The sequence below is a fragment of the Diceros bicornis genome, chromosome 13, assembly GCF_020826845.1.
Source record: "Diceros bicornis minor isolate mBicDic1 chromosome 13, mDicBic1.mat.cur, whole genome shotgun sequence".
Classification (NCBI taxonomy): Eukaryota; Metazoa; Chordata; class Mammalia; order Perissodactyla; family Rhinocerotidae; genus Diceros; species Diceros bicornis.
In genome coordinates, this window is record NC_080752.1 from 55,834,631 (window position 1) to 55,858,776 (window position 24,146).

Sequence of the window (24,146 nt, forward strand, 5' to 3'; positions counted from 1 at the left end):
CTGAAGATCCACAAGGATAGTTCTTCCTCCTGCCTGTGACCAGGGAAATGTTCTAGTGTGTCTCTGGTTTCACTCTTGCTCCGTTTCATCAAGTCTCTGAAACCAGCTCAAGACAAGGTTGACATAAGGGAAGCCATATTGTAGAAAAGAAAAACTCTCTTGTAACTTTGAATGACCTCTGACAAACTAACCCAGCTGGATATGCACCCTCCAGGAGATCTAACTGCTCTGTAGATTTTATGACACCTGCTCGTGCATGTACCTCCCAGCTGCGATAAGATGGTAACTTGATAAGGTGATAACTTTGTTTTTGTTGAGTTCCTTAGGAATGTGATGACCCCTGAACAGAAAATCTATGCTGATAGCCATCATCAGTGAAAACTGAAAGATCTGGTGTGGCACTCCCAGTCTATAAGACCAGAAGGTCAACATTCCTAATCCCCTCCCCAGTAACCCAATGGCCTATATAACTGCTGTAAGATTTTTGTGCCCCCTTAAGATGGTTCTTTTGGACATGAGTCGGCCATCTTCCCTCTTGCTAGGAAGCTGTAATAAAAAGTCCTTTTTCTCCTACCACTTTGCCTCTTGGCTATTGGCATGTCTTTTGGCGAGCAGAAGGCCACACGTTGGGTGGTAACATCTCCACTGCAGACAGGGCGACCTTTCAAAATTGTAAGTCAAGTTGTCTTTCAGGCTTCAACCTTTCCCATCTACTTAGGATAAAATCCAGATGGTTGTCAGAATCTTGCCCCTGTTTCTTCATGGTACTTATCCCCTTCTGAATTATTTTATCGTCAGGCTGGCTGCTGGAATGTGACCTCCTTTTCCAGGGTGCATTGTAATAAAATGATTTTCCTGCAGTATAGGAGATATTATAATAAAATGATGCTCCCACAGTATAGGATGCATTGTAATAAAATGATTACACTGCTTTGTTACAATTATAGCTTTACAGGTGCTGAACATCTCACATGACATAGTCCCAAGTTTCAACAATAAGTAAAATCTACCAGATTTTGGCTAGATGGTGGAATGCATGGATGGCCTGCACTGAGGCCACCCCACTTTCCTGACTAGGGGCATGGAGTTTGGGTGGGCGTTGTTAACCTGACAGCAGGGACTCTTATTTGTAATCTGGGCTGCTGGTTTGGGCTATCAGAGCTGGCTGGCACCTGTGCTGGTCGGGAACACCAGGGGTCTGCAGCTGGGCCACAGTTGTCATCATAACTTGCTGCTGCGTGAGTTTCTCCTGGACCACCCGTGGCTGCACAGGGCCACGGGGCCCCTGTGGGGATCATCTGGACTAGCTGCCTGGCTGTTGTTGCCTGGGTGAGGGGCACAGTCTGTAGAGAAGCCTGAACTGAAACAGTTAGAAAAAACACATTACCTAGAAAACACAGATCAAGTGACATGACAAATGAATCATTCTTGGGGGTGGGCAGAGGGGTTTTAGAAAGTTAATTAGCCGGAATGCTTTTGTGAAATGTGAAAACTACCTGACATATCAAAATATGACCCCTGGTTTCTAACGAAACAAAAGAAAACTAAACCATTGTTGCTTTAAACCATTGTTGGATGCCTCTGCGGAAAAGGCGAGGGTTGATGACTGGGGACTGGTGGTAGTGGCAGTGTTCAGCTTTTAATACTATTTGGTTTTTTGAAATCTATATGCCAGTGTGATTTTGAACAAAATAAAATGTTTTTAAAGCACTGCTTTTATATGGTCACATTTTGTAGCAGTAAATAAAATAGTAAGAGCCTGACGTTTCCTCTGTTAGGAAGGTAAGTCATCACTGTCCCTAGGAGGACTTATACCTCTAGGACTCAAGGTCACTACAAGTGGGTTCTGTTTTCTTTATGCATTTCCCTAAAACTATGATGTGGCAGCTTCAGCTTCTAGGACGTACCTAAGGTTATCGGCTGAAGGAATGATCCTAGAAATGAGCTCCTTCAGTACATTTGGCACTGAGTTTGAACACGTTTGTCCAGTTTTTTCCCTGCTAGTCTAAGGATATCAAAGGTTTTCCTCAAAGTTAATTGTTTTCTGTATTATGAAAATCAAAAGAGATCCTCTAGGGCCAGCCCCAGTGGCCTAGTGGTTAAGTTTGGTGTGCTCCGCTTCGGTGGCCTGGGTTTGGTTCCTGGGTGTGCACCTACACCACTCATCTGTCAGCGGTCATGCTGTGGTGGCGGCTCACATACCAAAAAAGAGGAACCTGTCCTACGCCGACCTCATCACCAAAGCCATCGAGAGCGCCCCGGACAAGCGGCTCACGCTCTCGCAGATCTACGACTGGATGGTCCGTTACATGCCCTACTTCAAGGATAAAGGCGACAGCAACAGCTCGGCCGGCTGGAAGGTGGGGGCGTCCGGCTGTGGAGGGGGCTGGGGTCGCGGGCTGGGGCTTCCAGGCTGCTAGGTGCGTCCAGGCTCCCGTCAGGCGGTCAGAGGGAGGCCCTGGGGCACCCCCAGGGACATGGAGTGTGTGCCTAGGGCGTGGGGCCGGCCAGCAGACAGGCGCGGGCGTGCTGGAAGCAGCTGTGTGTGTGCCCTGGATGCGGGGTGGGAGGTCTGGTGGGGTGACAAGGGACTGCCGCTTTGAGGCATCTCGGAGGAGCATCCCACCCCGTCCTTGGGAGCATAGCAGAGGAGCCAATTCCCAGGCCTCGGACATGGGGGAGCCCCTCTCACCCCTGCGAGTTTGCTTTATGATACTCTTGCCCTCTCCACCAGATCACCCTCCTTAAAGAGCTGGAATAATGACTTGGGGCCAGTGACTGCTTTCCCCCCAAATCTTTCCCACTGCCCTCCCTGGAGCGGGCCCCCGGGTGAAGAGTGCGACCCTGGGCCCACAGTTCTTCCTGTGGTGCCAGGAGTTCACCCTAGGGCACCAGCCAGCCTGGGGTGGGGAACTGGTCAGGTGACCTGGGATCTGAGTTCTCCATGGGGCAGCTGCTGCCCCCTTGCCTGGATCAGCATGGTGAGCTGGTGATGACCTCTGTTGGTGTAGGGGCACGGTATTGAGGGCTGGGGATCTGTCCCTGCCCACCCCAGGCTGTCAGTCTTACACTTCTCTGGCTTTCTGAGCCCAGATGCATTTGGTGGTGCGGGGAGGGGCAGGGGCACCCCAGGGAGGCCTCAGTGCCAGCCAGTGGAAAGGGGGGCGCCATCTTGCGAGGGGACAGGGGCTTGACTGGATTGTGGCCTCCAGACCCTCCCCTGGCCATCTTGTTGGGGAATGGGGATAGTCGATGCCTTTAGGGGAGAGGAGGTTGGTGGGGGGTGCTGTGCCTGGGGCCTGTGAGCTGTCAGGCTCCCTATGGGAGAGGGGTCCCTGCAAGGGAGTCGTGCCTACGTGGAGGGAGGGGGCTGTGCGTGGTGGTGGCTGCAGACAGGGTCAGAGGAAGGAGGTGTGCCAGTGGAAGAGGGGAGGCTTGTGGATGTGGACAGCTCTAGATGCCCAGAGGCTGCTTTTTAGGGGCCGCAGTGCTCTGACCCGGGAGCCATGGCTCTCAGGCGTTGTGCTGGCAGCTTCTCTGTCTCTCTGTGGCCCCTGTGGGGTGGGGCCACAGCTTGGAGGAGCAGACATGAGTTTCCTTCCCCAGGCTTTCTCCTGTCCCCTTGGGCTCAGCCCGGGCCAGAACATTTATTCCTCCCAGCTGGGTCCTGCCCTTGGGCTTTGCTCCCTCCTCCCTCCCTGCTCCCCATGCACTGTCCCACCTTTCACTTCTCCTTGTGGATATATTCCCTGTCCTCAAGGGCACAGTTTAGATGCCTCTTCCAGGAAGCCTTCCCTTAATCCTCTTTAGCTAGCTTAGGACTCCCTCTTCTCTGGCCATCTCCCTATCTGTCATAGGTCTCATTTCCCTTCTCCACCCTGCGTTTGGAAGACAGTGGCAGTGTCAGAGCAATCTCTGTGCCCACAGCACCCAGCATAGAGCTTGACAACGAGGAGCCACCGGTGCATGTCTGGTGAAAGAGTGAAGAAATGGGTGGATCATGCAGAGGATGCTGAGACCAGGGAGGGTACTGTGGGCCAGGGTAAGCCAGGAGGGCTTCCTAGAGGAGGTGGAGCTCCAGCTGGGCTTAATAGATTAGGTATGATGGGGGAAGATGGCAAGAAGGGACGTGAGGCTGGAAGCTGGGCGAGAACTGCACTTCATTGAGGGTCTCAGGGCCAAGCCCTGTGCCAGACACCTTCAGGCATCTGTGCCAGGTGTCTCCTTTAATGCTCTCAGCAGTCCCTAAGGTGAGTTTTACCGTCACCATTACAGAACTGGGCACTGAGGCGCAGAGTGGAGGAGTGAACTGCCCAAGGTCACATAGTCAGTTGGTGGGAAAGCTGGACTCCAGTCCAGGTGTGTCTCCCTCCAAGGCCCCACAGAGCCTCTGGAATAGTATCCTGCTGGCACTGGCCGTGGGAGTGGGGCGCTGACGGCTTTTGCACAGGGGCAGGTCTAAATCCTAGAACGTGATTGGGAATGGAGACAATTTGGAGATAATTTAGTCCCATGTGTTCATTTCTCAGACTGTGAGACTGAGGCCCCGGAAGGGGATGGGACTCTTCTCAGGTCGTCAGTCAGCTGTGAGCGGCAGGCCCTGGATGACGGCCCAGGTCTCCTGCCTGCCCATTGGATGCATTTTCCACTGCACCATGCTGCTGGGGACACACTGGTTCTCCCTGTTCCCCGGGCTCAGGAAGGAAGGAGCTCTGGAAGGCTTGTCCTGGACTGGGGCATTGGAGAGGGTGCTTCAGCCTGGGGTTCCTGACTTAGGCCCTGGCAGAGACCACCCAGGCATTGGAGGAGGCTGTTCAGATGGGCCTCTCCCATCTCATGCTCTCAGTCGCTGTCCCCCTTGTACCCCACCCCCCATCCAGCTCCCCATGGAGCTTCCTCCTCGTCATTCGTGCCCCCCCTGCCGCTTGTTCCTCCATTCCCAGTCAGTCCCTCCAGGGGCCTGGTGGAGGGGCCATCTCCAACTCCCAGCCAACCTCTGGTTAGCAGGGCCTGTGGTACGCTCAGGTGCCAGGGCTGGGGCAAGGGGCCCATTGTTCCTTCCTCCCTCCCCTCTCCCACATAAGTGTTGCACTTGAATCCCCAGGGGTGTTAGACGGAGTCGGGGAACAGGGGAAGGCACTGCACCTGCCTTCAGGATGCATCAGAGCTCAGCCAGTTCCACACCCAGGCCCTGTGTTTTACAGGCAGGAAGGGCCGGGGGTGGGGGAGTGCAGGGAAGGCAGGTTAGATCCACTGGGAGCCAGGCAAGCCCTCACAGAGAAGGTGGCACTTGATCTGAGCTGCCTTCACGGGGCGGGGGGGGGGGGTGCAGAATTTGAGAGAGTCTTCCAGGGGCTGTTGACTGCATATGGAAAAGCAAGGAGGTGGAATCATACATGTTGGGTTTGGGAGATGGTTGGGCGTGCCAGGCTGGAATGAGGGCTCCTAGGGATGGCAGGGAGGTGGCATGGGAAAGGCAGAGTGGGCCAGATCAGGACGGGCCGCTGTGCTTGGCCTTTGCCCTGTGGTCCCAGCTGTGGCGTGCTGCGGAGAGGAAGTGGAGGAGGCAAGGTCAGCAGCAGGCACAGGGCACTCAGCAGGCTGAAGCCTGAGGAGGGGCTGGGCTTGGTGCTGGGAACTCCACCCAAGAGGCTGGCAGTGTTACCCTCAGGGCGGAGGGTCTCTAGGCCTGGGACGGCGCTTGGACAGGAGGTCTCCCTCCCTCTGCAGTGTGCTAGTAGTGTTTATCTCCACCATCCAGGTAGAGCCTCCCACTTCCTCTCAGATGCTCCAGCCCCACCTTCCCTAGTGCTGGACTCCTCCCGGAAGCCTTCCAGGCTGCTCAGGGTCCTGGCACTCCTTCCACTTAGCGCCTCTGGAGTTGTTCTGCCTGCTTTTGTGTTTCCTGGCTGCCAGCTCCCCTGGGAGCTCCCAGGTCAGGCCTGGGCGCCTCCCATTTCTGTCCCCAGGCCTGGGGGTGGGGAGGAGCGCAGTGGATGGGGAGTTTCCCTCTCCTTCAGGGCTGGAGCAGCCTAGCTGTTGGGGGGTGGGATCTGGAGGGGTGGTGCTACCCCCATCTGGCCCAGGCTGGCCAGCAGGTCCTAGGTGGGAGGGAGGCTGGAGGGAGGGACTGATCTGAGAGGCCAGGAGGAGGGTCGTGCTACAGCCGGGCTGAGCAGTGCTTGTGAGCGCAGAGGGCTCCCCTTCTTTCCTCCCCCCAGCCTGCTCCAGCAGGGCTGCCTCCTCCTTCTTTGTCCTCCGGGGATCCCCAGCCCCAAGGGCTGGTGGGGGTTCGGGAGGAGGCGGTGTGAGCCTGGGTTGGGGGGTGTCCTCACCCCCCGCACTGCACGAGCGGAGGGCTGGCAGCTGCCCACCTCCTGGGCACGAGCCCGTGCCAGCCGCTCCTGGCACAGTTGCTGGCACGCCCGGCAGACTCCCACGGCCACCTGCTCACACCCACCCACGAGCGCTGGCGCGCTGCGGGCCCTTCAGGCTTCCTGGGCCTCCCGGCGCCCCTCCCCCGCCGCCGTGCTCCGGAGCCCCCACCCCGGTTCTCTGCGCCCCGCCGGCCCCTTCGCTCCCGCCAGCCCCACCGCCCTGGCCCCCATCCTCGCGCAACTTGGGGAGCTCAGGAGGTGGGGCGCCGGGAGGCCCCTGGGGTAGCTGTGCCGCTGTAGGGGGGAAGGGGGGACCAGGAGCCAGGCAGGCAGGCAGACAGACCGACAGACAGGGTGAGGGCCCCGCCTGCCACCTGGCGCCGCTCCAGCGGGACGATGGCGGGCAGCGCCGTGCCAGGCGGTAATTGCAGACAGACTAATTTAAAGAGATGAGACGGTTATTTTTAACTCGTGTTAAGGTAATGAACGGCGCGGGGGGGGGGGGGGGTGTTGCGGGTTTGAAAGTTCAGCACCCCCCAGCCCCCACTTTCTGCGGGTTGGGGCCCCCCTCTCTGTGTGCCCTGAGGACTCCAGCTGCAGGATTCGCTGGAGTGGGGGTGCTCTACCAGAGAGGAGGGAGAGCTGGGAAGGAGATGCCCACTAGCCCAGGGCATATCCCATCAAATCCTGGCCACCATCCTTCTGGGTGGGTATTAGCATCTCTGTGTCCCAGGTGGAGAAGTGACTTGTCCTGGGGTCACATCCCTATGAAGTGGCAGGCCTGGAAATTGAACCCCCTTCTGACCCCAAAACTCAAGCTTTTTCTATACCATTGGGGCTGGAGGGGGGCTCTTGTGTTTGGATTTTGAAAGGGCACAGGATTATTCCTTGCAGCCCACCTTCTCCGTCCTTTGAGTGGCAGCCGGTGGTGGCCACCACATGGGGTCCTGGGGCTGTGGAAGCCCCTCTTTCTGTGTCCTCTGAGGGGAGGGGGTGGTCATGGACTGTGTGTATGGATGTGAGCCTCTGGGATATAGGTGCAGCAGCCATAGCAGGGGGAGCCCCCTCCTCACCTCACTGTCCCCCCTATTTCGTGACTGACTCACCAGCACCCTTTGCCTATCTGCAGCCTGTGGGCCTGCCTCCTAACTTGGGGGTGGTACCTGGGAAGCAGGTACACACTGGTGCCCACTCCTCCCACCTCCAAATCAGACTTTGGGTCTCTAGGGGAAGTGGGGAGTCACAGAGCCCAACACCCCCTTCCATGCCTCCTTCCTCAGCTCAGTCCCTTCTCACACACTCCCAGTGACTGAGAGCTCATGATCTCTGACCTCTGAGACTGCCCATTCTATTGCTAGACAGGTCTTAAAGTTAAGACGTCCTTCCTTCTCCCGGCAGAGGCCCATCTCCCTGGAGCATCGCTCAGGGTGTCCTAGTTCAGCCCTTTGGGGTCAGTTGGAGCTGTGGAGTTGGGAGTAGGTGAGGGGTGGACAGAGCACCTGTAGGAACTTGATCCAGGTGTGTGAGCTGGAGCAAAGCTCTTTGCATTCTGGTCCTTGGTATTCTCCCTAGTGTCCAAAGGGCCTTAACTCGGTTTCTGGTCCTTTCGGCGCTGTGACTGACAAATCCTCTGGTTCGGGAACCACGAGGGGTTAGTTGGCATGGCGGGCACAAAGTACCGATAGGACTTCTCACGGGTGGAAGCGTGTGAGTGTGGGTGTGGATGGACTTGAACTTGGGGCTCCTGCTTGGAGATGCCTACCCTGCCCATGGCGTTACCCAGGTGGCAAACGTACTCTGGGCGCAATGACAGGAGTGCTCATGGCAGTCCCAATTGGCCCCCAGAGCGGGCAGATGGGGTGTGCAGGGTGTTGGGTGGGCATTAGCTGAGGCTCTGGGGCCCGAGTAGGGCGCTCAGGGGGATAGCTGGATCTGGAGCGCCCCCCTTCCTCCTGGCACCCTGGTTACCATGGAAAGCAACTCTTGTTTGGGAGGGTTTGGCTGTTTGCTGCCATTCCCCACCCCCACCCCATATGTGGAGGTGGGAGGGGGGCCAGGTGGTGTGTGGGGGAGGGGCCTCCCACACCCTCCCCCCAGGGCCTCCCTCTTTGCAGAGAAACCTTTCTGGTCTCTAGGAGGGGTGCTTCTTGTGGGAAGGGGAACACGAATGAAGAGAATTAACGTCTGGGTGCTAGGCAGTTAGTTGGACACTTCACATAAATGCTCTCATTTCATCCTCCCTGGGTCCTGCCAGCTATGTGTTAATAGCCCCATTTTGCAGTTGAGGAAATGGAGGCCAAGAAAGATGAAGTCACTTGGCCAAGGCAGCATGGCTGGGATGAGGCCGAGCCTGGATTTAGACACAGACTTGTCTGTTTCTACCATGTTTCCCCATGTCCCGATGCTGGTGCAGTCTCAGCCCCACACACCAGCCAGCCCTCCTGCTCCAAGGCTTGCTCATGCTCCAGAACGCTCTAGGGCTCCTCAGTTCCCCTGGGAGCCAAGCAAGCCCAAACTGCTCTGTTTGGACCCCTGGGCCCTCTGCTGGCCTTGTCTAGACCCTACCCTCGCTCCCGCTTTCCCTGCAGCCTCTGATCTCAGGCCACCCTCACGTTGTCGCCTTTACACCTGGCCCTGGAGTTCTTAACCCACACCCACTGTCATTGTCACATGCTCACCAAGGCAGCTACTGACTCATGGACTGATCCCTTGGGACACCCCTCAGAAAGTAGGCGGGGTCTTGGGTGGTTGGAACAAAGACCTGCCTCCCAGGTGATTCTGGAACTCACTGTGTCTCCCTGAGAATTCCTCCCTTAAATCCTTAGTTGTTGGCAAACCTGGCTGATGATCAGAGTCACCCAGAGGCTTTAGATAATACAGGTTTCCAGTCCCCATCTCAGACCCTCTCCATCAGACTCTCAGCGGGTGGGCTTTGGAATCTATATTTTAACAGGTCTGTCTAGTCACGGGTCCGATTCTGAAGCAGTGCCTTAGATGGTAGCGTCTCAGGCTCCACTTGTCCCTCCCTTCCGCTGCCCCCAGTGTGGACCAGCTTCTTCTCCAAGCAGGCTGCCCAGGTTGAGCCCACTCCTCTCCTGCTCGCTCTTTTTGGATCCTCCAGAGACTTGAACCCCATGCAGACAGCTTGAAGGGACTGACCCCCATCCCCAACACATTCACTCATCCCTCACGTCTTAGGAATCGCGCCATATAGAATGTGGATGGAGAGAATGCAGCTGGCAGCCAGGGCTGATACGCTGTGCCACTCAGAGCCTCTGGCCACAGGAGGGAGGGGAATTGATGGTGTAAATTCTCAGGAAGCCTCTCTGCACCTAGAAAGGTGAGGAAACTGAACGTCACAGCCCCTGCTCTCTGAGGGCTCCCCATCTGGTGAGGAGACGTGAGCACGTGTACAGTGCAGTGCTGTTCCTACAGGATCCAGTCCAGGGGCTTCAGCGTGACACTCAAGGCCTTGGCCACCTGGCACCAGTCAGCCTCTCCAGCCACATCACTCACCGTCTTCTGACCCTTGCTGTAGCCACACTGCACTCTTCCAGCTCAGGATTCAATCGCCTTATGCCATTACGTCCATGCTTTCCTTGAATTCTCATAGCAACCCTGTGAGGCTGGTACTGTTACTGTCCCCGTTTTGCAGATGAGGAAACTAAGGCTGAGAGAAATAAAGTGGCTTTCACAGTATCCCACTGTAAGTGACAGAAATGAAACTCCCCAGGGCTAACTCCTGCCTAGCCCATTGCTCTGGCCAAGACATTCCAAGCTGGCCTCCGCTTCCACCCCTGTCTCCAGCCCCATCATTGCCTCTCTGCTCTCCCTTGGAGTTTGGCCCTGAGGCTTCCAGCCTGGGGCGTGGCTCTGGGGTCCTTGGCTCCCTTTCTCAGAGAGCTCCCTGAAAACAGGGCCTGACCAGCCTGATATTGTCCCACACTGCACCCCCCTCCCCAACCCCATCTGTAGGCCCCAAGGCTGATGGCAGCTTCCTCCCTCCAGGCCTACACCCATTGGGCACCAACTGCAGTGCTGCTCAGGGGAACGGGACTGGCTCCCTGACTTTGAGGTGCCCACAAGTCAAGCTGGGGAGATAAGATGAGGACTCCAGATTTTGATTCAGGATAAAGACTGCTCAGGGTCACGGTGGAAGGCCAGATAATGATCTATAGGTGTTTGGAGGTAGAGGAAGGGAACCAGATAAAGGAAGTCAACCCTCAGGACTCTTTAGGAGCCCCACAGAGTCTGGCTGTGTTGGCCAGAGCCCACCAGGACTTGAGACTGGAGAAGCAAGCAGAGGCCTGACAGTTAGTGGCCTTGAATGCCAAGCTGGGGAGCTGGCACTCCAAGCTGTAGGGGATGGGGAATTACTCTGGCAGAAAAATCCCTTGACGGTGGTGTGGAGGGTGGACGAGGGGAGAGGCGGGCGCTGGCACCCAGTGTGGGCCTGGTAGTGGGGTCCAGGGGAGAAGATGAGCCCGAGAGAGGGTGGAGGCCCAAAGAGTCCTAGATGCCAGGCCTGAGGTGCCATTCAGCACCCTTTGGTGCTTCAAGGATCCCGGAGGTGAGGCAGAGTGGTGTTAGGGGTCTTGGATACAGGCAGGGAGGAGCTGATCATAGCTCTGTCACTCACCCTGTGTGTGGCCTTGGGCAACTGTCCCCAAGATATCAGGAAATAACATGACGGTTATTCATTGCTCTGGGAAAGGAAAGGAACCAGCACTGCTGTGTCAGGTGGGGGTCCCTGGGCCCTGATCCCTAAAAGACACTGACTTGTGCGTGTTGCGGGAAAGGGGGTCCTTCCTCTAATGCCTCCCTTTCTGTCCCTAAGGTGTCAGATATTCAGGATGTCCAAGCTTTGTCCTGCCCTTAGGTTGACCCGCTGCTTTCTAGCCTCCAGAGCCTTCCCCATGGCCTTGGGAGGCAAGCAGCCAGGTTTTAGGCTCTGTATTTTTAGAGATAAAGGCAGTGATTTGCTCAAGGTCACCCTTGAACCCAGGGCTGCCTGCCCCTGGGTGCCTGCTGCCCTTTGCCCATTGGGAGGCTGTGTGACCTTGGGCATGGCCCTTCCCTCTCTGGCTGAGTCCTATCTAGAGATCTGAATTCCCCTCCCCCAAGACTCTGGGAAGCTGTGATGCCTTCTCCACCCCTCCTGTCCCCTCCCCCTGTCCTCGTCTGGCCTTGCCTCCTCTGTAACCTGAGCTGGGGCTGTGGGGGAAGGGGCTTGCCCTCTGCCAGAGGCACCTGCCAGCTGAGCAGATGTGAGGGGATGGAGGCCCCCTCCTCCCCCAGGGCATCTCCGGCTCTTAGCCTGGCCAGGCTGGGGCTGGGAAGGCAGTGCTCAGTACACCTAGCCCTGGCCCCTGGCCTCTGGACCCAGAACTTGCCCTGAGCACTTGTCCCTTTTCAGCAGACATTCGTGCTCCAACATGTCCTGCAAGGACCTCTCAGTATCCAGGAGAAGACAGATGGCAGATGAGGGCTGGTGCCCAGTTTGGGTGGGCTGCCCTGGGCTCCTGGAGCCCCTTGGCATGGGGACAGAGGGCCAAGGGCGGCCCCTGGGGCAAGGCCAGTGTCTGCGCGGGTGGCCATGCCCCTGGGAGAGCAGATGGCTCTCTTGGCACCACGCCCATTCTGCCTTTTTTCCCCTCAGGAGCCGGCCTGCAGGGCTGGGGCACAGCTGCTGGGCCCTCCCCAGAGCCAGGCCCAGGGCAGGGCTGGGTGAGGTCACCGCAGCTGCTCCAGGCCTAGGGCAGGGGTGTGGGGAGGTGCGGCCTGAGGGAGGGAGGGGGCTCCGACTGAGAAGAGACAGGGAGAAGCCTGAATGGCTTTGCATTTAGGGATCCCCTTTAATCCCAGATGAAGGAGGAAAGAGTGTGGAGGTGTGGCTGAGCCATTGCGGACAGCCCCCACCCCCACCCCAGGCCCACCCTGGAGCTTCTGCCAGGCCTGGGCTCCTCCCTAGAGGCATCTCAGGGTGGGAGGAAGAGCAAGGGCCCTGGGTGTGAATTCCTGCACCACCACTTACACGACGTGACCTTGGGCAGGTCAGTTTGTCTCTTGGAGCCTCAGTTGCTCGTCTGTAAAATAGGGATAATAAACCAGCTCGGAGGGTTGTCACAAAGACTCAATAGGGTTTTAATTGCTGAGTGCCAGCACAGTGCATGGCACCTGGTGAACGCTCAGTAAATGGTAGTTTCTTTGCTTCCTCACTTGGCTGGATTCTCTGGAGGAGCCAGGAAGTGCTGAGGAAAAGGAGGGAGGTGGCAGAGGCAGCAGGAACGGGAGGGGAGACCAGGATGGAGGAGGCAAGGCCTGGAGCTCTGGCCTGAGGTTTTGCTGAACAGAAACTGCACAGAATTGCCAGGCCTGAGTGGTTTGTGGCTGCTGAGAGCTCCATCCTATGGTTGACTGAATGTGAGCCAAGGGTTGCCCCAGAAAGTTCACGTGGGGAGGCAGACTCATAGACAGTTATACTCCAGTGTGCAGTTAGATTTCTGTAGTAGCACTGACGTGGGAGCAGCTATCTTTGGGGCTTGCAGAGGGCGCTAGGAAGATGCCACAGAGCTAGCCTTGTTGGAGCAGCAGGAACTGGTGGAGCAGAGAGGGAGGGAAGGGCAAAGGGAACAGAGTGCAAAGGCATGGAGGTGTGAGACATCCAGGGTGGCTGGAGCCCCAGATGGGCTTAAGGGAATGGAGGTGATGAGGCTGGAGAGCCTCAGAGGGCTCTTGAGTATCAGTCTGGAGTTGGACCCAAGCCTGTGGGTGATGAGCAGCCACAGGCTTTTGAGGGAAGAGCTCGGACTTCTGCTGCTGCTTTGTTTGCTGCCCAGGCTGGGTGTGTGGGCTCTGCTGTCTCTGGGGTAGGGGTGGGGGATGCCAGGGCCTATCCCTTGAACTCATGCCTTGCTTGGGACATTTGGTTCCCCCTACCCCCTGGCTGCCCACTTCTGTTCCACTGCTGACCCCAAGCTCACCCACCTGTTGACACCTGCGGCCCTGATGCCACCACCTGCCCTTCTACCCCTCCTCCACTACAGACACTAGTACCAAGGATTTGCACGTGGCCTCAGGCCCTTGAGGTCATCCAGGTCACCCTTTCTGCCAGGTGAAGCACCACAGCTTCACCTCAGGCAGCAGAGCAAGTGACCCCCGGAGAGTCTGTGGCTCTGTCTGAGACAGGTGTGTGTTCCTGGGCCAGACTGGGGCCCCAGAGTGGGGTTGGGGTAAGGGGTGGGACAGGGGCTGCTCTTGGGGCTCTGAGACAGGGAGGGGTTGAGGTTCATGACATGTGGGATCTCATCCATGGATGTTGGGATTGTTACCTTCTTTTCCAGGGGAGGCCCAAGGTTCCATGGGTGAAGCTGGAATTTCAGCCACTGCCCTGGACCTTTGTTCCTGCAGGAAGGGAGGGAAGGAAGGAGGGAGAGACGAAATGGGAGTCATGGTGGGGATCCAGCGCTCACATAGCCCCACAGGTGGTGTCTGCTCAGGGAGGCATTAAAGGGAGGAGCTAGATCATCATCCCCATGGGGTAGGCAGGTCAACTTCCTGAGGGAGGGGCTGGGCTGAACCTTGGACAGTGATAGAACCTGGAGAGGTGTCCATACCTGGCTTCGGGCTTGAATGGATGGACACAAGACCCGGGACTGAACTGGGAGGGTCCTGGAACCGCCTGGTGCCAGGGAGGCCAGGAGGTAGCACAGGGCTTGTGGTGGGTGAGGGGCACAAGACTTGGGTCTCCTGTCTCTTATGAAAACCAGGAAGCTTGGGCTTGAGAACCAAGGCAGGGATGGACACTGAGGTGGGCAGGGGGGCAGTGTCCCCCGTCACACTGAGACCCAGACCTGGCTCCATCACTTCCCAGCTTCACGGCCTCAGGAGTCATTTAATCCACCTGAGCCTCAGTTTCCCCCCTTTGTAAAGTAGCACTACCTATTTGCAGGGCAGTTATCAGGATTAAAAGAAGAAATGTATCAAAGAACCTAGCCTGAGTCTGTCATACTGTAAGTGGTGCCCTTCTCCTGCCTCAGTATTTGAAGCACGTGGCGGTGGTGTGCTAGAGCTGGCTTCCACTGGCTCATGAGAGCCGATCGTGCACACTTCTTCCCAGTTCTGCGCTCAGTGACGTCATGCTGGCAGCTTAAAATTGGCTACGATGGGAGTATCCATGCCACAGAAATCAGCAACAGCTACAAATCAAATCCTGGAGAGCTGGAGGAAATCCATCCTGTGGGCCCTCTTTAGCCCTAGAGGGGACAAAACGGGAGGTGGGGCAATGGTGGAGCACTGGCTGGGCCACGCAACCTAGAACTCAAAGGCTGTGGGCCCTTTTGGGCCTGGGGAGATTGGACATAGTCATAGCAGGAGACAGCAAATGGTGGAACCCCTTTCCTCTCCACACTCCCCTCTCCCCACCTAGAGATCTGGTGGGCTCTGGCTGGAAAAGTAAGATTGGATGAGGCTGAGCTATCAGAGAATGAAGCTGTACTGGGAGGAGAAATGAGGTTGTACTGGAAGATAAACAAGGTTGTACTGTCAGGGAATGAGGTGGTACTTGGAGGCAAGGTGAGGCTGCATTGTTAGATAAATGAGGTTGTACTGTCGGGATGAAGTGTACTTGTAGGAGAGATGACGTCCTGCTGGATCAGTCAGGTTGCACTGTCAGAGAACACAGCCACACCACAGGAGGAAGGAGAGCCTCCGACTTGGAGAATAAATGAGGGTGTCCTGCTGGATAAATGAGGGGGCCCGTCAGGTGAATGGAGTGCTGTTAGCAAATGAGGTTGTACTTGCTGGATAAATGGGACTGGTGTGCTGGATAAATGGGGTTGTGCTGTCAGATGAATGCATTACTGCTCGTGGGCGAAGGGTGTCCTGGGAATAGATGGGGTTGTCTTGCTGGATAGATGAGGTGCGCCATCAAATGGATCAGACCCTGTCCAGGAGGGAAGCACGGTCAGCAAGGATGAGGTTATTCTGTTCCCACTGGGGCTCATGGAGTGTCTTCTCGCCCAGGTGGTACAGTCTGTAAGAAACCTTGGCCCCAGCAAGCCCTAGGTTACTCAGGTCTATCTGGGGAGCAGGAGGGAGCAAGGTGGGGGGCTGGGGTGGGCAGCTGCATTGTTCACCCTCTGAGGCCTTCTTCCCCTCTCACAGAATCCCTCACTGCTCTCTGCGGTTCCATCTGTGGATCACACTGTTCCTGACTTCCTCCACCCCATGCTTACCTCTCCTTCTGACTATGTTCCCTTCTCTCAGCCCAGTTTGGAGAAGCTCATATCATGTGCCAGCTACTCTGCCCAGTCTCATTAATTCTCCCTGCAACACAGTATTCCCCCTTTACTCTCTCATTCATTCATTCATTCCTTTGACATTTAGTAAACGCCTAGTATGTATCAAACACATGGAGTACAGTAAAAAATGGACAAAAATCCCTCATGAAATAGTGAAACCAGACAATAAATAATAAATACAGAATATAAATACATTATATATTTATATATAACATATATTAATTTATTAATTCATATATATATAAATTAAATATTCATTTAGACAGTGATAATTGCTTTAGAAAAATGTAGAGCAAGGTAAGGGGGCCCAGAAATGGCAGGGAAGAGGAGCAGTTGTTAAGAGTGGTCGGGATGGGCCTCGTTGCAGAAGGTGACATCTGAAGAAAGACTTGAAGGAGATGAGAGATCGACGTGGGTGTCTGGGCGCCCAGTGTTTCTCTGAGACAGAGGCCCCAAGGTGCGACCATGTCTCGCAGCTTCAGAGCAGGAGGGAGGGATCCAGCATTTAGGGGAGGAGTCTGAGAGGTCATGGAGGGGCTGTGGGCTATGGCAAGGCCTCTGTTCTTTACTCTGAGTGAGATGGGGGCGTCAGAGGGTTCTGGGCAGGACTGGACGTGATCCGGGTTATTTGAAGGACCACTCTGGCTGGCGCGTGGTGGAGGGCTGCAGGGGAGCAAGGGTGGAAGCAGGTAGCTGTGTGAGGAGATGGAAGTTCAAAGCATCTTGCCCCGGGGTCGCACTGCTTGTGAGTGTTGGAGCCAAAACTGGGATCCGCAGCCAACACCAGAGCGCATGCGCTTTGCCCTGCGCCAGCCTCCTCTCCCTGGTGGGTGAGGCCCCAGGGGACTGGCCTCCCTGGCCCAGGTTCTGAGGGAGAGTGGGATGGGTGTGGAATGTAACTCACTCTCCCTTCCCTCTGCCCGCTGAGGGTCTCCTGAGGCCCTGAATCAGGAAGGTCTATCTCCTCTGGGAACCTGCCCCAGGCCTGCATGGAGGTATGAGAGATGGGAGGCCCCAGAAGTCGGGCCCAGCTCTGGGCACCAGGGGAGCGCGGGCATGCTGGGGCCGGGCTGTGGTGGCGGGTTGCTAGGCGACTCCGAGAGGGAGCCCTGGTTACTGCTGCCTGGCAGAAGCATCTCCCTCCTCTGCCTCCCTCACCTCCTCTGTGGCCTCTGGCCTCCCAGGAGGCCTTGTGGGTGAATTGTGATCTGCGCTTGCCATTGGATGTTGGCCGGGAGGTCTGATCGGTACCAGGTGGCTGGGCTCTGAGGAGCCAGCCTGGGCTGCAGGGCCTGGGCTTCCCTCGTGGGGCACAGCCCTGGTGTACACCTGGTGCAGAGCCTGGCTCAGCAGTGAGGGCCTAGGTCCTTGTGCAGCTCTGGGCCACCTCCCTGGGTGACCCTGGACAAGGTATCGCCCTCCTCTAGGCCTCCTCTCTGCCCCATCCATCTGGCCAGCAGAATCTCTCCCCAGGGGCCTGGTTTTCTGTGCGAGTGCAAGGGAGGGTGCTGAGCCGGCAGGGCCTCAGGTGCCCCCACCCCCACTCCCTGATGGCTTGAGTGTGCAACACTCAAGTTTTGCATTAGATTCCATTAACTGAAAGAGTTCCACTACTTTGAAAAAAAGTTTGAAAACCTCTGGGCTGGATGATTCTAAGAACTTTCAGTGTCAAATCCAAAAGGTCCCCAGAGTACAGATGGCCCATCTCATCAGTTTACTGGTAGGGAAACTGAGGCTGGAGAGAAGGAGGGACTTGCCCCAGGTCAGGCTTGGTGGAATGGATCAATCCCCAGGCTGAGGGTCAGGGGGCTTGGGCCCGAATCCCTGCTCTACCACCAGGTCCTGGGTGACCTTGGGCAAATCCTTTCTTCTCTCTGGTTTGGACCAGCCATTGTTTCAGGCTGGGGCTCAAGCTCCCAGGGGTACCTGGCTGGGAAGGAAACAGAGTGGGGAAGGATGCAAACCTTCCTAGGCTCAGAACATGTGCTCTTGGTAAAAATCTAAAACATTATTTTTATATTCAGAAAATTTGGACGTATTATGAAGTACAATTCAAAATTCACTTGAACTCTACAAACGAATCACAAGACATATAGGAAATTTTGACCTTGTGATATGTCCCCAGTCTTTCCATGCTGCCAGCTTCTAGGGATAGTTTACATGGAAAGTTTGAGAAGCACTGGAGTACTGGCTTCCTAAGATTCTTTGGAAATTCTCTGACTCGTTTCTCTCTCCCGTGGTGGAATGTGATGTCCTTTAGACTCAGGGTGAGATTAACCTGAAATCAATACCTGGCTCTGCCACTTAAACTGTGTGACCTTGGCAACTTAGTTAACCTCTCTGAGCCTCACTATCCTCATCCTTAGATAGGGATCACAATCCCTGACTTGTATGGAGTTTGACAGACTGATCACGTGAGATAAAGTAGTTTAACGCTTATACGTCTGAACAGGCAGGTTCTGAGTAGGTGCTGGTACTTGGCAATGTCCTTCCTCCTTCCCCCCCAGCACTCAGAACCAGGCTGGCACATAGGGACATTGATAAAGACGTGTTGCCTTACTGACCTCCAGGTGGAGAAGCCGGGAGGTGGAGCTTCTGGGAAGCCAGAGAGTTCCATAGGGGAGAAGAACTGAGGCCTCCTAGGCCCCTGAACACAGGTGTGAGGGAGGGGCTGGGGAGCCAGGTGCAGGGGCGGGAGCAGGAAGGGGGTATCTAATTGAGGGAGCACCACTCCCTGGGGGTCCAGCTCCCCTCCTCTCAGGGCCCCAGGAGAAGCCAGGCAGGGCAACGCTTGGAGGGGCCTTGGAGCCCCAGCTGTCACCTCCTTAGACCAGAAAGTGCCAGAGATAGGGAGCCTGGGCCCTGAAGAGTCAGGGCAGTACCTGGAGCTGGGGGTGAGGGGTGGGAGCATATCCTGGGCAGCAGAAAGGACCCCTCCTCCTGGAGACTGGTGGGAAGGAGGCGGGAGGGAGAGCCCTCATGGATCAGTGGTTATGGTTACAGGTGGATTAATGAGTTAAGAGCAGGTCCATGAGCTGGGCAGATCTGGATGGAGTGGTACCTAGCACTGCTGCCTGTGGGACTGTGGGCAAGTTACATCATGCCTCTGGGCCTCCGCTCCCTGGTACATGAGATGGGGTAATGCCAGCTTCCCCGGGTTGTTAGTGCCCAGCACAGTTATGCTCAGGGTATGATATTAAGGAGGTAGAGACAGAGCAGGTCTGTTGGGTGACCTAAGAGATGAGGTCTTCTGGCCAGAGTGAGGGATTTAACCAACGTCTATGAGCACCTGGTGGGTTCACCAAACACTTACCCACACACATTATCTCAGGTAATGATCTAACAGCCTTCGAAAGTGGTTATTGAATGTTGCCCATTTTTTTCAGAGTTCACTGAGGCTCATAAGAGATTGAGTCAGCAGCCCATGGTCACATAGCTAGGTGGCTGAAAAGAGCCAGGCATCCTGCCCAGCCCTTCTGATACCCAAGCCCATGCTGTTTCTGCAGCAGTTACTAAGCTGGGAGGTCAAGGCCACCAGGTGGGAGGCCCCAGTGGTGGGGCGTGGCAGGCCCAGCAGAAGTCCTACTCCTCCAGGTTCCTGAGGGGAGCCAGGTCAGTGGAGCTGTGGACTCCCCTGCCTTCTTGGCAAAAGCAGGCAGTGACATGGGGATCACTAGAGACTGGCAGAGTAGAAATTTAGAAGAGGATATGCAGGGGTGGCAAAAAGGAAGCTCAGGGAAGTAGGAAGGAACAGCAGAAAGGGCCATGGAGCCTTGGGCAAGCCACTTCACCTCCTGAGCCTTGGTCTTCTTGTCTGTAAATGGGGATTACGCCACCTGCTTTGTGGGGATTTTGTGAAGGCTCCACGGAAGGGGCTTTGAGGGCAGAGCTACTCTGCTTCAGGTGGGTCAGGAGGGAAGGGTGGGCTGCAGCCCAAAGGGCAGGCTGGAGAGCTGGGCTGGCCTGAAGGTGGGCACCAAGCAGAGGTGGGGTCTGAGGTCTCCACGGCCAGTGGATGTGTTTTGAGGGGCTTGCTGGGATCCACGTCCTCTGTGGAGGTCCCAGGAGCTCAGAGGAGTTGGGGGAAATCTCTGCATAGTCTCGGGCCTATAGCCACCTTGGGGACCCCCAGCTTATTCTGCTTTCCCTGGCCAGGCCCTCCCAGCAAAGGGTTAACAGTCTTCTCTACCTGCAGTTGCATTTTAAAGACACGAAATTAAAGCAGGTAATTTATTCTCCCCACACACGAAAGAGCAATTAGTTCTAAACAGGGCTTAATCAGTCACCGAGAGATTGATTTCTGGAGCCCTGGGTTTTCGGGCTCCTGGCACCATGCCAGGCTGGGGAGGGAGGGGGGCAGACAAATGAGCCGCAGCGGCATGAGCCCTTACATAATCTGCCCGGGGGCCCTGGCAGGCTGGCCAGCTCCAGGCGGCGCTGGGCTGAGCTGGGGAGACAGGGTCCTGCTCCCCTGCTGCAGGCCCCTTAAGAGTCGCCCTCAGGTTCGCCCATGCTTCCCGGGAAAGGCCAGGCCCAAGGCTCGGGTCCCACCCTCTGGGCAGTGCCTGTGGGGAGCGGGGGAGAGGATGGGTGTTCGGGTTAGTCCGACCTGGGGACTTACACCTGTTCCCCCAACCCCATTGCCCCCTTCTCCCTTCTGGCTCTCTCCTTTCTCATCCTCTCACCTCCTTCTCTGTTTTCTCCCCCCTCCCCGTTCCCCACGGCCTCCTCACTTCCCACTCCCCCACCCATGTCCTTGTCTCCGGCCACAGAACTCCATCCGGCACAACCTGTCGCTGCACACCCGTTTCATCCGCGTGCAGAACGAGGGCACCGGCAAGAGCTCGTGGTGGATGCTGAACCCCGAGGGCAGAAAGACGGGCAAGACCCCGCGGCGCAGGGCCGCGTCCATGGACAACGGGGCCAAGTTCCTGTGCATCAAAGGCAAGGCAAGCAAGAAGCAGCAGCTGCAGGCACCTGAGCGAAGCCCCGACGACAGCCCCCCTGAGCGCACCAGCCCCGGGGCCCTTGCCTGCCGCGGCCAAGTGGGCCACCAGCCCGGCCTCACACGCCAGCGACGACTATGAGGCGTGGGCCGACTTCCGCGGTGGCGGGAGACCCCTGCTAGGGGAGGCGGCCGAATTGGAGGACGACGAGGCCCTGGAGGCCCTGGCGCCATCGTCGCCGCTCATGTACCCGAGCCCGGCGAGCGCGCTGTCGCCCGCGCTGGGTGCGCGCTGCCCGGGGGAGCTGCCCCGCCTGGCCGAGCTGGGAGGCCCGCTGGGTCTGCACGGCGGCGGCGGCGGCGCGGGGCTGCCCGAGGCCCTGCTGGACGGCGCGCAGGACGCGTACGGGCCGCGGGCCCGCGCCGGGACGCCCGCCTACTTCGGGGGCTGCAAGAGCGGTGCTTACGGCGGGGGCGGGGGCGGGGGCGGGGGCTTCGGGCCGCCGGCGTTGGGCGCGCTGCGCCGCCTGCCCATGCAGACCATCCAGGAGAACAAGCAGGCCAGCTTCGCGCCGGCCGCCGCGCCCTTCCGCCCCGGGGCGCTGTCCGCGCTGCTGCCGCCGCCGCCCGCGCCCAGGCCCGGCCCGGTGCTGGGAGCGCCCGGGGAGCTGGCGCTGGCGGGCGCGCCCGCCGCCTACCCGGGCAAGGGGGCGGCCCCATACGCGCCGCCTGTGCCCTCGCGCAGTGCCTTAGCCCACCCCATCAGCCTTATGACGCTGCCCGGCGAGGCGGGCGCCCCGGGCCTGGCGCCGCCGGGCCATGCGGCCGCCTTCGGGGCCCCGCCCGGCGGCCTCCTGCTGGACGCGCTGCCCGGGCCGTACGCGGCCGCCGCTGCCCGGCCGCTGGGTGCCGCGCCCGACCGCTTCCCGGCCGACCTGGACCTCGACATGTTCAGCGGGAGCCTCGAGTGCGACGTCGAGTCCATCGTCCTCAACGACTTCATGGACAGCGACGAAATGGACTTCAACTTCGACTCGGCCCTGCCTCCGCCGCCGCCCGGCCTGGCCGGGGCCCCGCCCCCCAACCAGAGCTGGGTGCCGGGCTGAGGGCCGCTTCCCGCGCCCCGGGTGCCTGCCCCGCCCCAAGGGGCCTCTGTCTTCCCATCCTGATCCCCGGGACCCCACCCCCGATTCCAGCTCCGCGGGAGGATCCAGGAGGCAGCCCCAGCCCAGCTAGAGACATCCCTCAGAAGTTGACCGCTGAAGGAAGTGGTGGGGAGGGGCTGGGGCACCCCTCCACTGCTGCCCAAACTCCTGAGACCCACTCCTTCCCCCGGGGGCAGGAAGTCTGGGAGTGGAGGCCGAATTCCGGGCTGGGTGGAACGGCGAGGAGCGAGGTGGGCCGCGCTGGTCGGGGAAGCCAACCGGGAGATGGGGCAGGGGGCGTCTCCGAATCTTCAGTTTCATTTGTGGGGCCCTCGCCATGACGAATCGCCCACCCCAAACTGCGGTCTAGTTCTCAGTTGACACTTTCCTACTGGTCTTAGCCTCACCCACCCCAAGCCAGCAATCCCCTCCCGAAAATACACTCACACCTACCTACTGTTCACCCTGAGCTGTCCTCTTTCAGCCCTAAACCACCCTCCCACCCATCCTTGCCGGCCCTAGCTTCTCCCCTCCTCCGTCGGAGTCAATCCCTCTTTCCAACCTCCCCATCACCCGCTAGTGCTGGTCTCAGTCTCTCCAGCGGGCCTCAGCTCCCATCCACCCCACAACCGACACCCCTTTCCCTGTGCCAGTGCTGGCTCCTCTCTCCCATATTTATAAGTGTCCGGTCGGGGCGGGCTGTGGGCGCGGCGTCCCTGGCGCATGTCGTAGGCAGTGTACCGTGGCCGTGCCGTCAGCGTGCGCGTGTGCGTGTGTGCCGTGTCGAGGCCGTGTAGAGTGCATTGTACAGCATATTTTCATGGATAAAATTGTTTTAAATATTTCCCGCGCCTTGGGCTAGCAGGGGGCGTAGCAGCAGAGGAGAAGAATTGGCAGGGATCATGGGGACGGAGTGTCCCTGTGCCTGAGCCCCTACTGTGGCTTTGCCTCTGAGTATGTGTCAGCATTCACTACGTCTGTCTGCTCAACACACATTGGTTAAGGGCCTAGTGAGTTCCGGACGCTGGAGATGTGCCTGTGTGGAGCTCTGCACCTGTTTCCGTGAACATGTGCATGCAGGAAGTTTCTGGTTTGGCGAAATTCTGTCCTGAATAAGCCTCAGAGATTGGAAGAGAAGGCACAGATATTTACTGAGAACCTGTTAGTGTCAGGTCATGTATTAGGCACGATTTTTGTTCCCGATATACAGATGAGAAAAAGGTCCGAGAGGGACAATGGCTTGGGAAGGCAAGGTGGGGTGGAAAGGAGGCCTTTGAAGGCACACAGACATCTACTTGAATCCGTTCCCGGCGGTTTACTGGCTGTGTGACCATGGGCAAGTTTTTAAGCTCTGTAGCCTTGCTTTCCTGGTCTAGACCACAGGATAGTAGCACTGATTGCATGGATTTCTTCTAAGGAGTAAAGGAGAAAAGGTATGTAATGTGCTCAGCAGTGGTCCTGCACTCATTCATTCATTCATCCACAGAAGATTTAGTGACCAACTGTTATGTGCCAGGTCTTATACCAAGCACTGGGGCTGCCACAGAGAACACCACAGGCACAGTCTCTCCCCTCAAGGAACTTCGAGGCTCGAGGGGGACGTGGATGAGTAAAGAGGCGATTGCAGGTCAGAGCTGGAATGAAGGGAGGAGCCAGAGGGCTGCTGTGGGAATGAATGACACGCTGCACCCATCCCAGGCTTGAGGAGTCAGGGAAGGTGCCTGGAGGGGGTGCTGTCTCAGCTGAGCCTTGAAGGATGAGTTGGCCTTGGGAAGGGGAGGGATTCAGACAGAGGGAACGGCATGGTCAGAGGCCCGGAATCAAGAGATCATATGGGTTCCAGAACCAAAGGCAGTTTAGTGTGATGGAAACTCAGAGATAGAAAGGTTACTGATGACAGGGAGGCAAATGGGCTGGAGGGAGCAACAGTGGGAGGGAGTCAGTGGCCAGGCCAGAGGTGCTGGTGGTGACTGAAACCAGGAGGGATATGGGAGGGCAGTGGGGCTGGAGCGGAAAGGAAGAGGTCACATATATTTTGGATGTGGGGTCATTGGGACTTTGTTGTGGATTGGACGTGGGGGATGAGGGAGAAGGAAGAGTTGAGTGATACCTGGTTTCGAGTTGGTGACCTGGGCAGACAGAGCCCTTCCCTGAGATGGGGAACATCCCAGCAGGAGGAGCCCCGGGGAAGCTGGTGCGTTCAGCCTCAGACAGGCTCAATTTGAGTTGGGTACTACGGGAACCAGTGGGATGTGGGAGGGGTGTTCAGGAGCATGTATATTGTGTGAATGGCATTGGCCCTGGCATTGGCCGACATGGTAGCCTGGAGATGTCCCCCTGGGTAGTGAGGTCAGAAGCCCAGGAAGGTGTCTGGGCT

The 24,146-nt window shown here is 57.5% G+C and overlaps 1 protein-coding gene across 1 annotated transcript; it reads left to right on the forward strand.

Moving 5' to 3' along the window:
• The first annotated feature begins 597 nt into the window (after positions 1–597).
• Positions 598–21,894, forward strand: LOC131412369 (forkhead box protein O6-like). The gene is given in 4 exon segments (XM_058551952.1): positions 598–633; positions 2,211–2,360; positions 20,452–20,685; positions 20,687–21,894. Coding segments are annotated over 4 exon segments (1,464 nt in total). The 3' UTR covers positions 21,731–21,894.
• Positions 21,895–24,146: the final 2,252 nt, after the last annotated feature.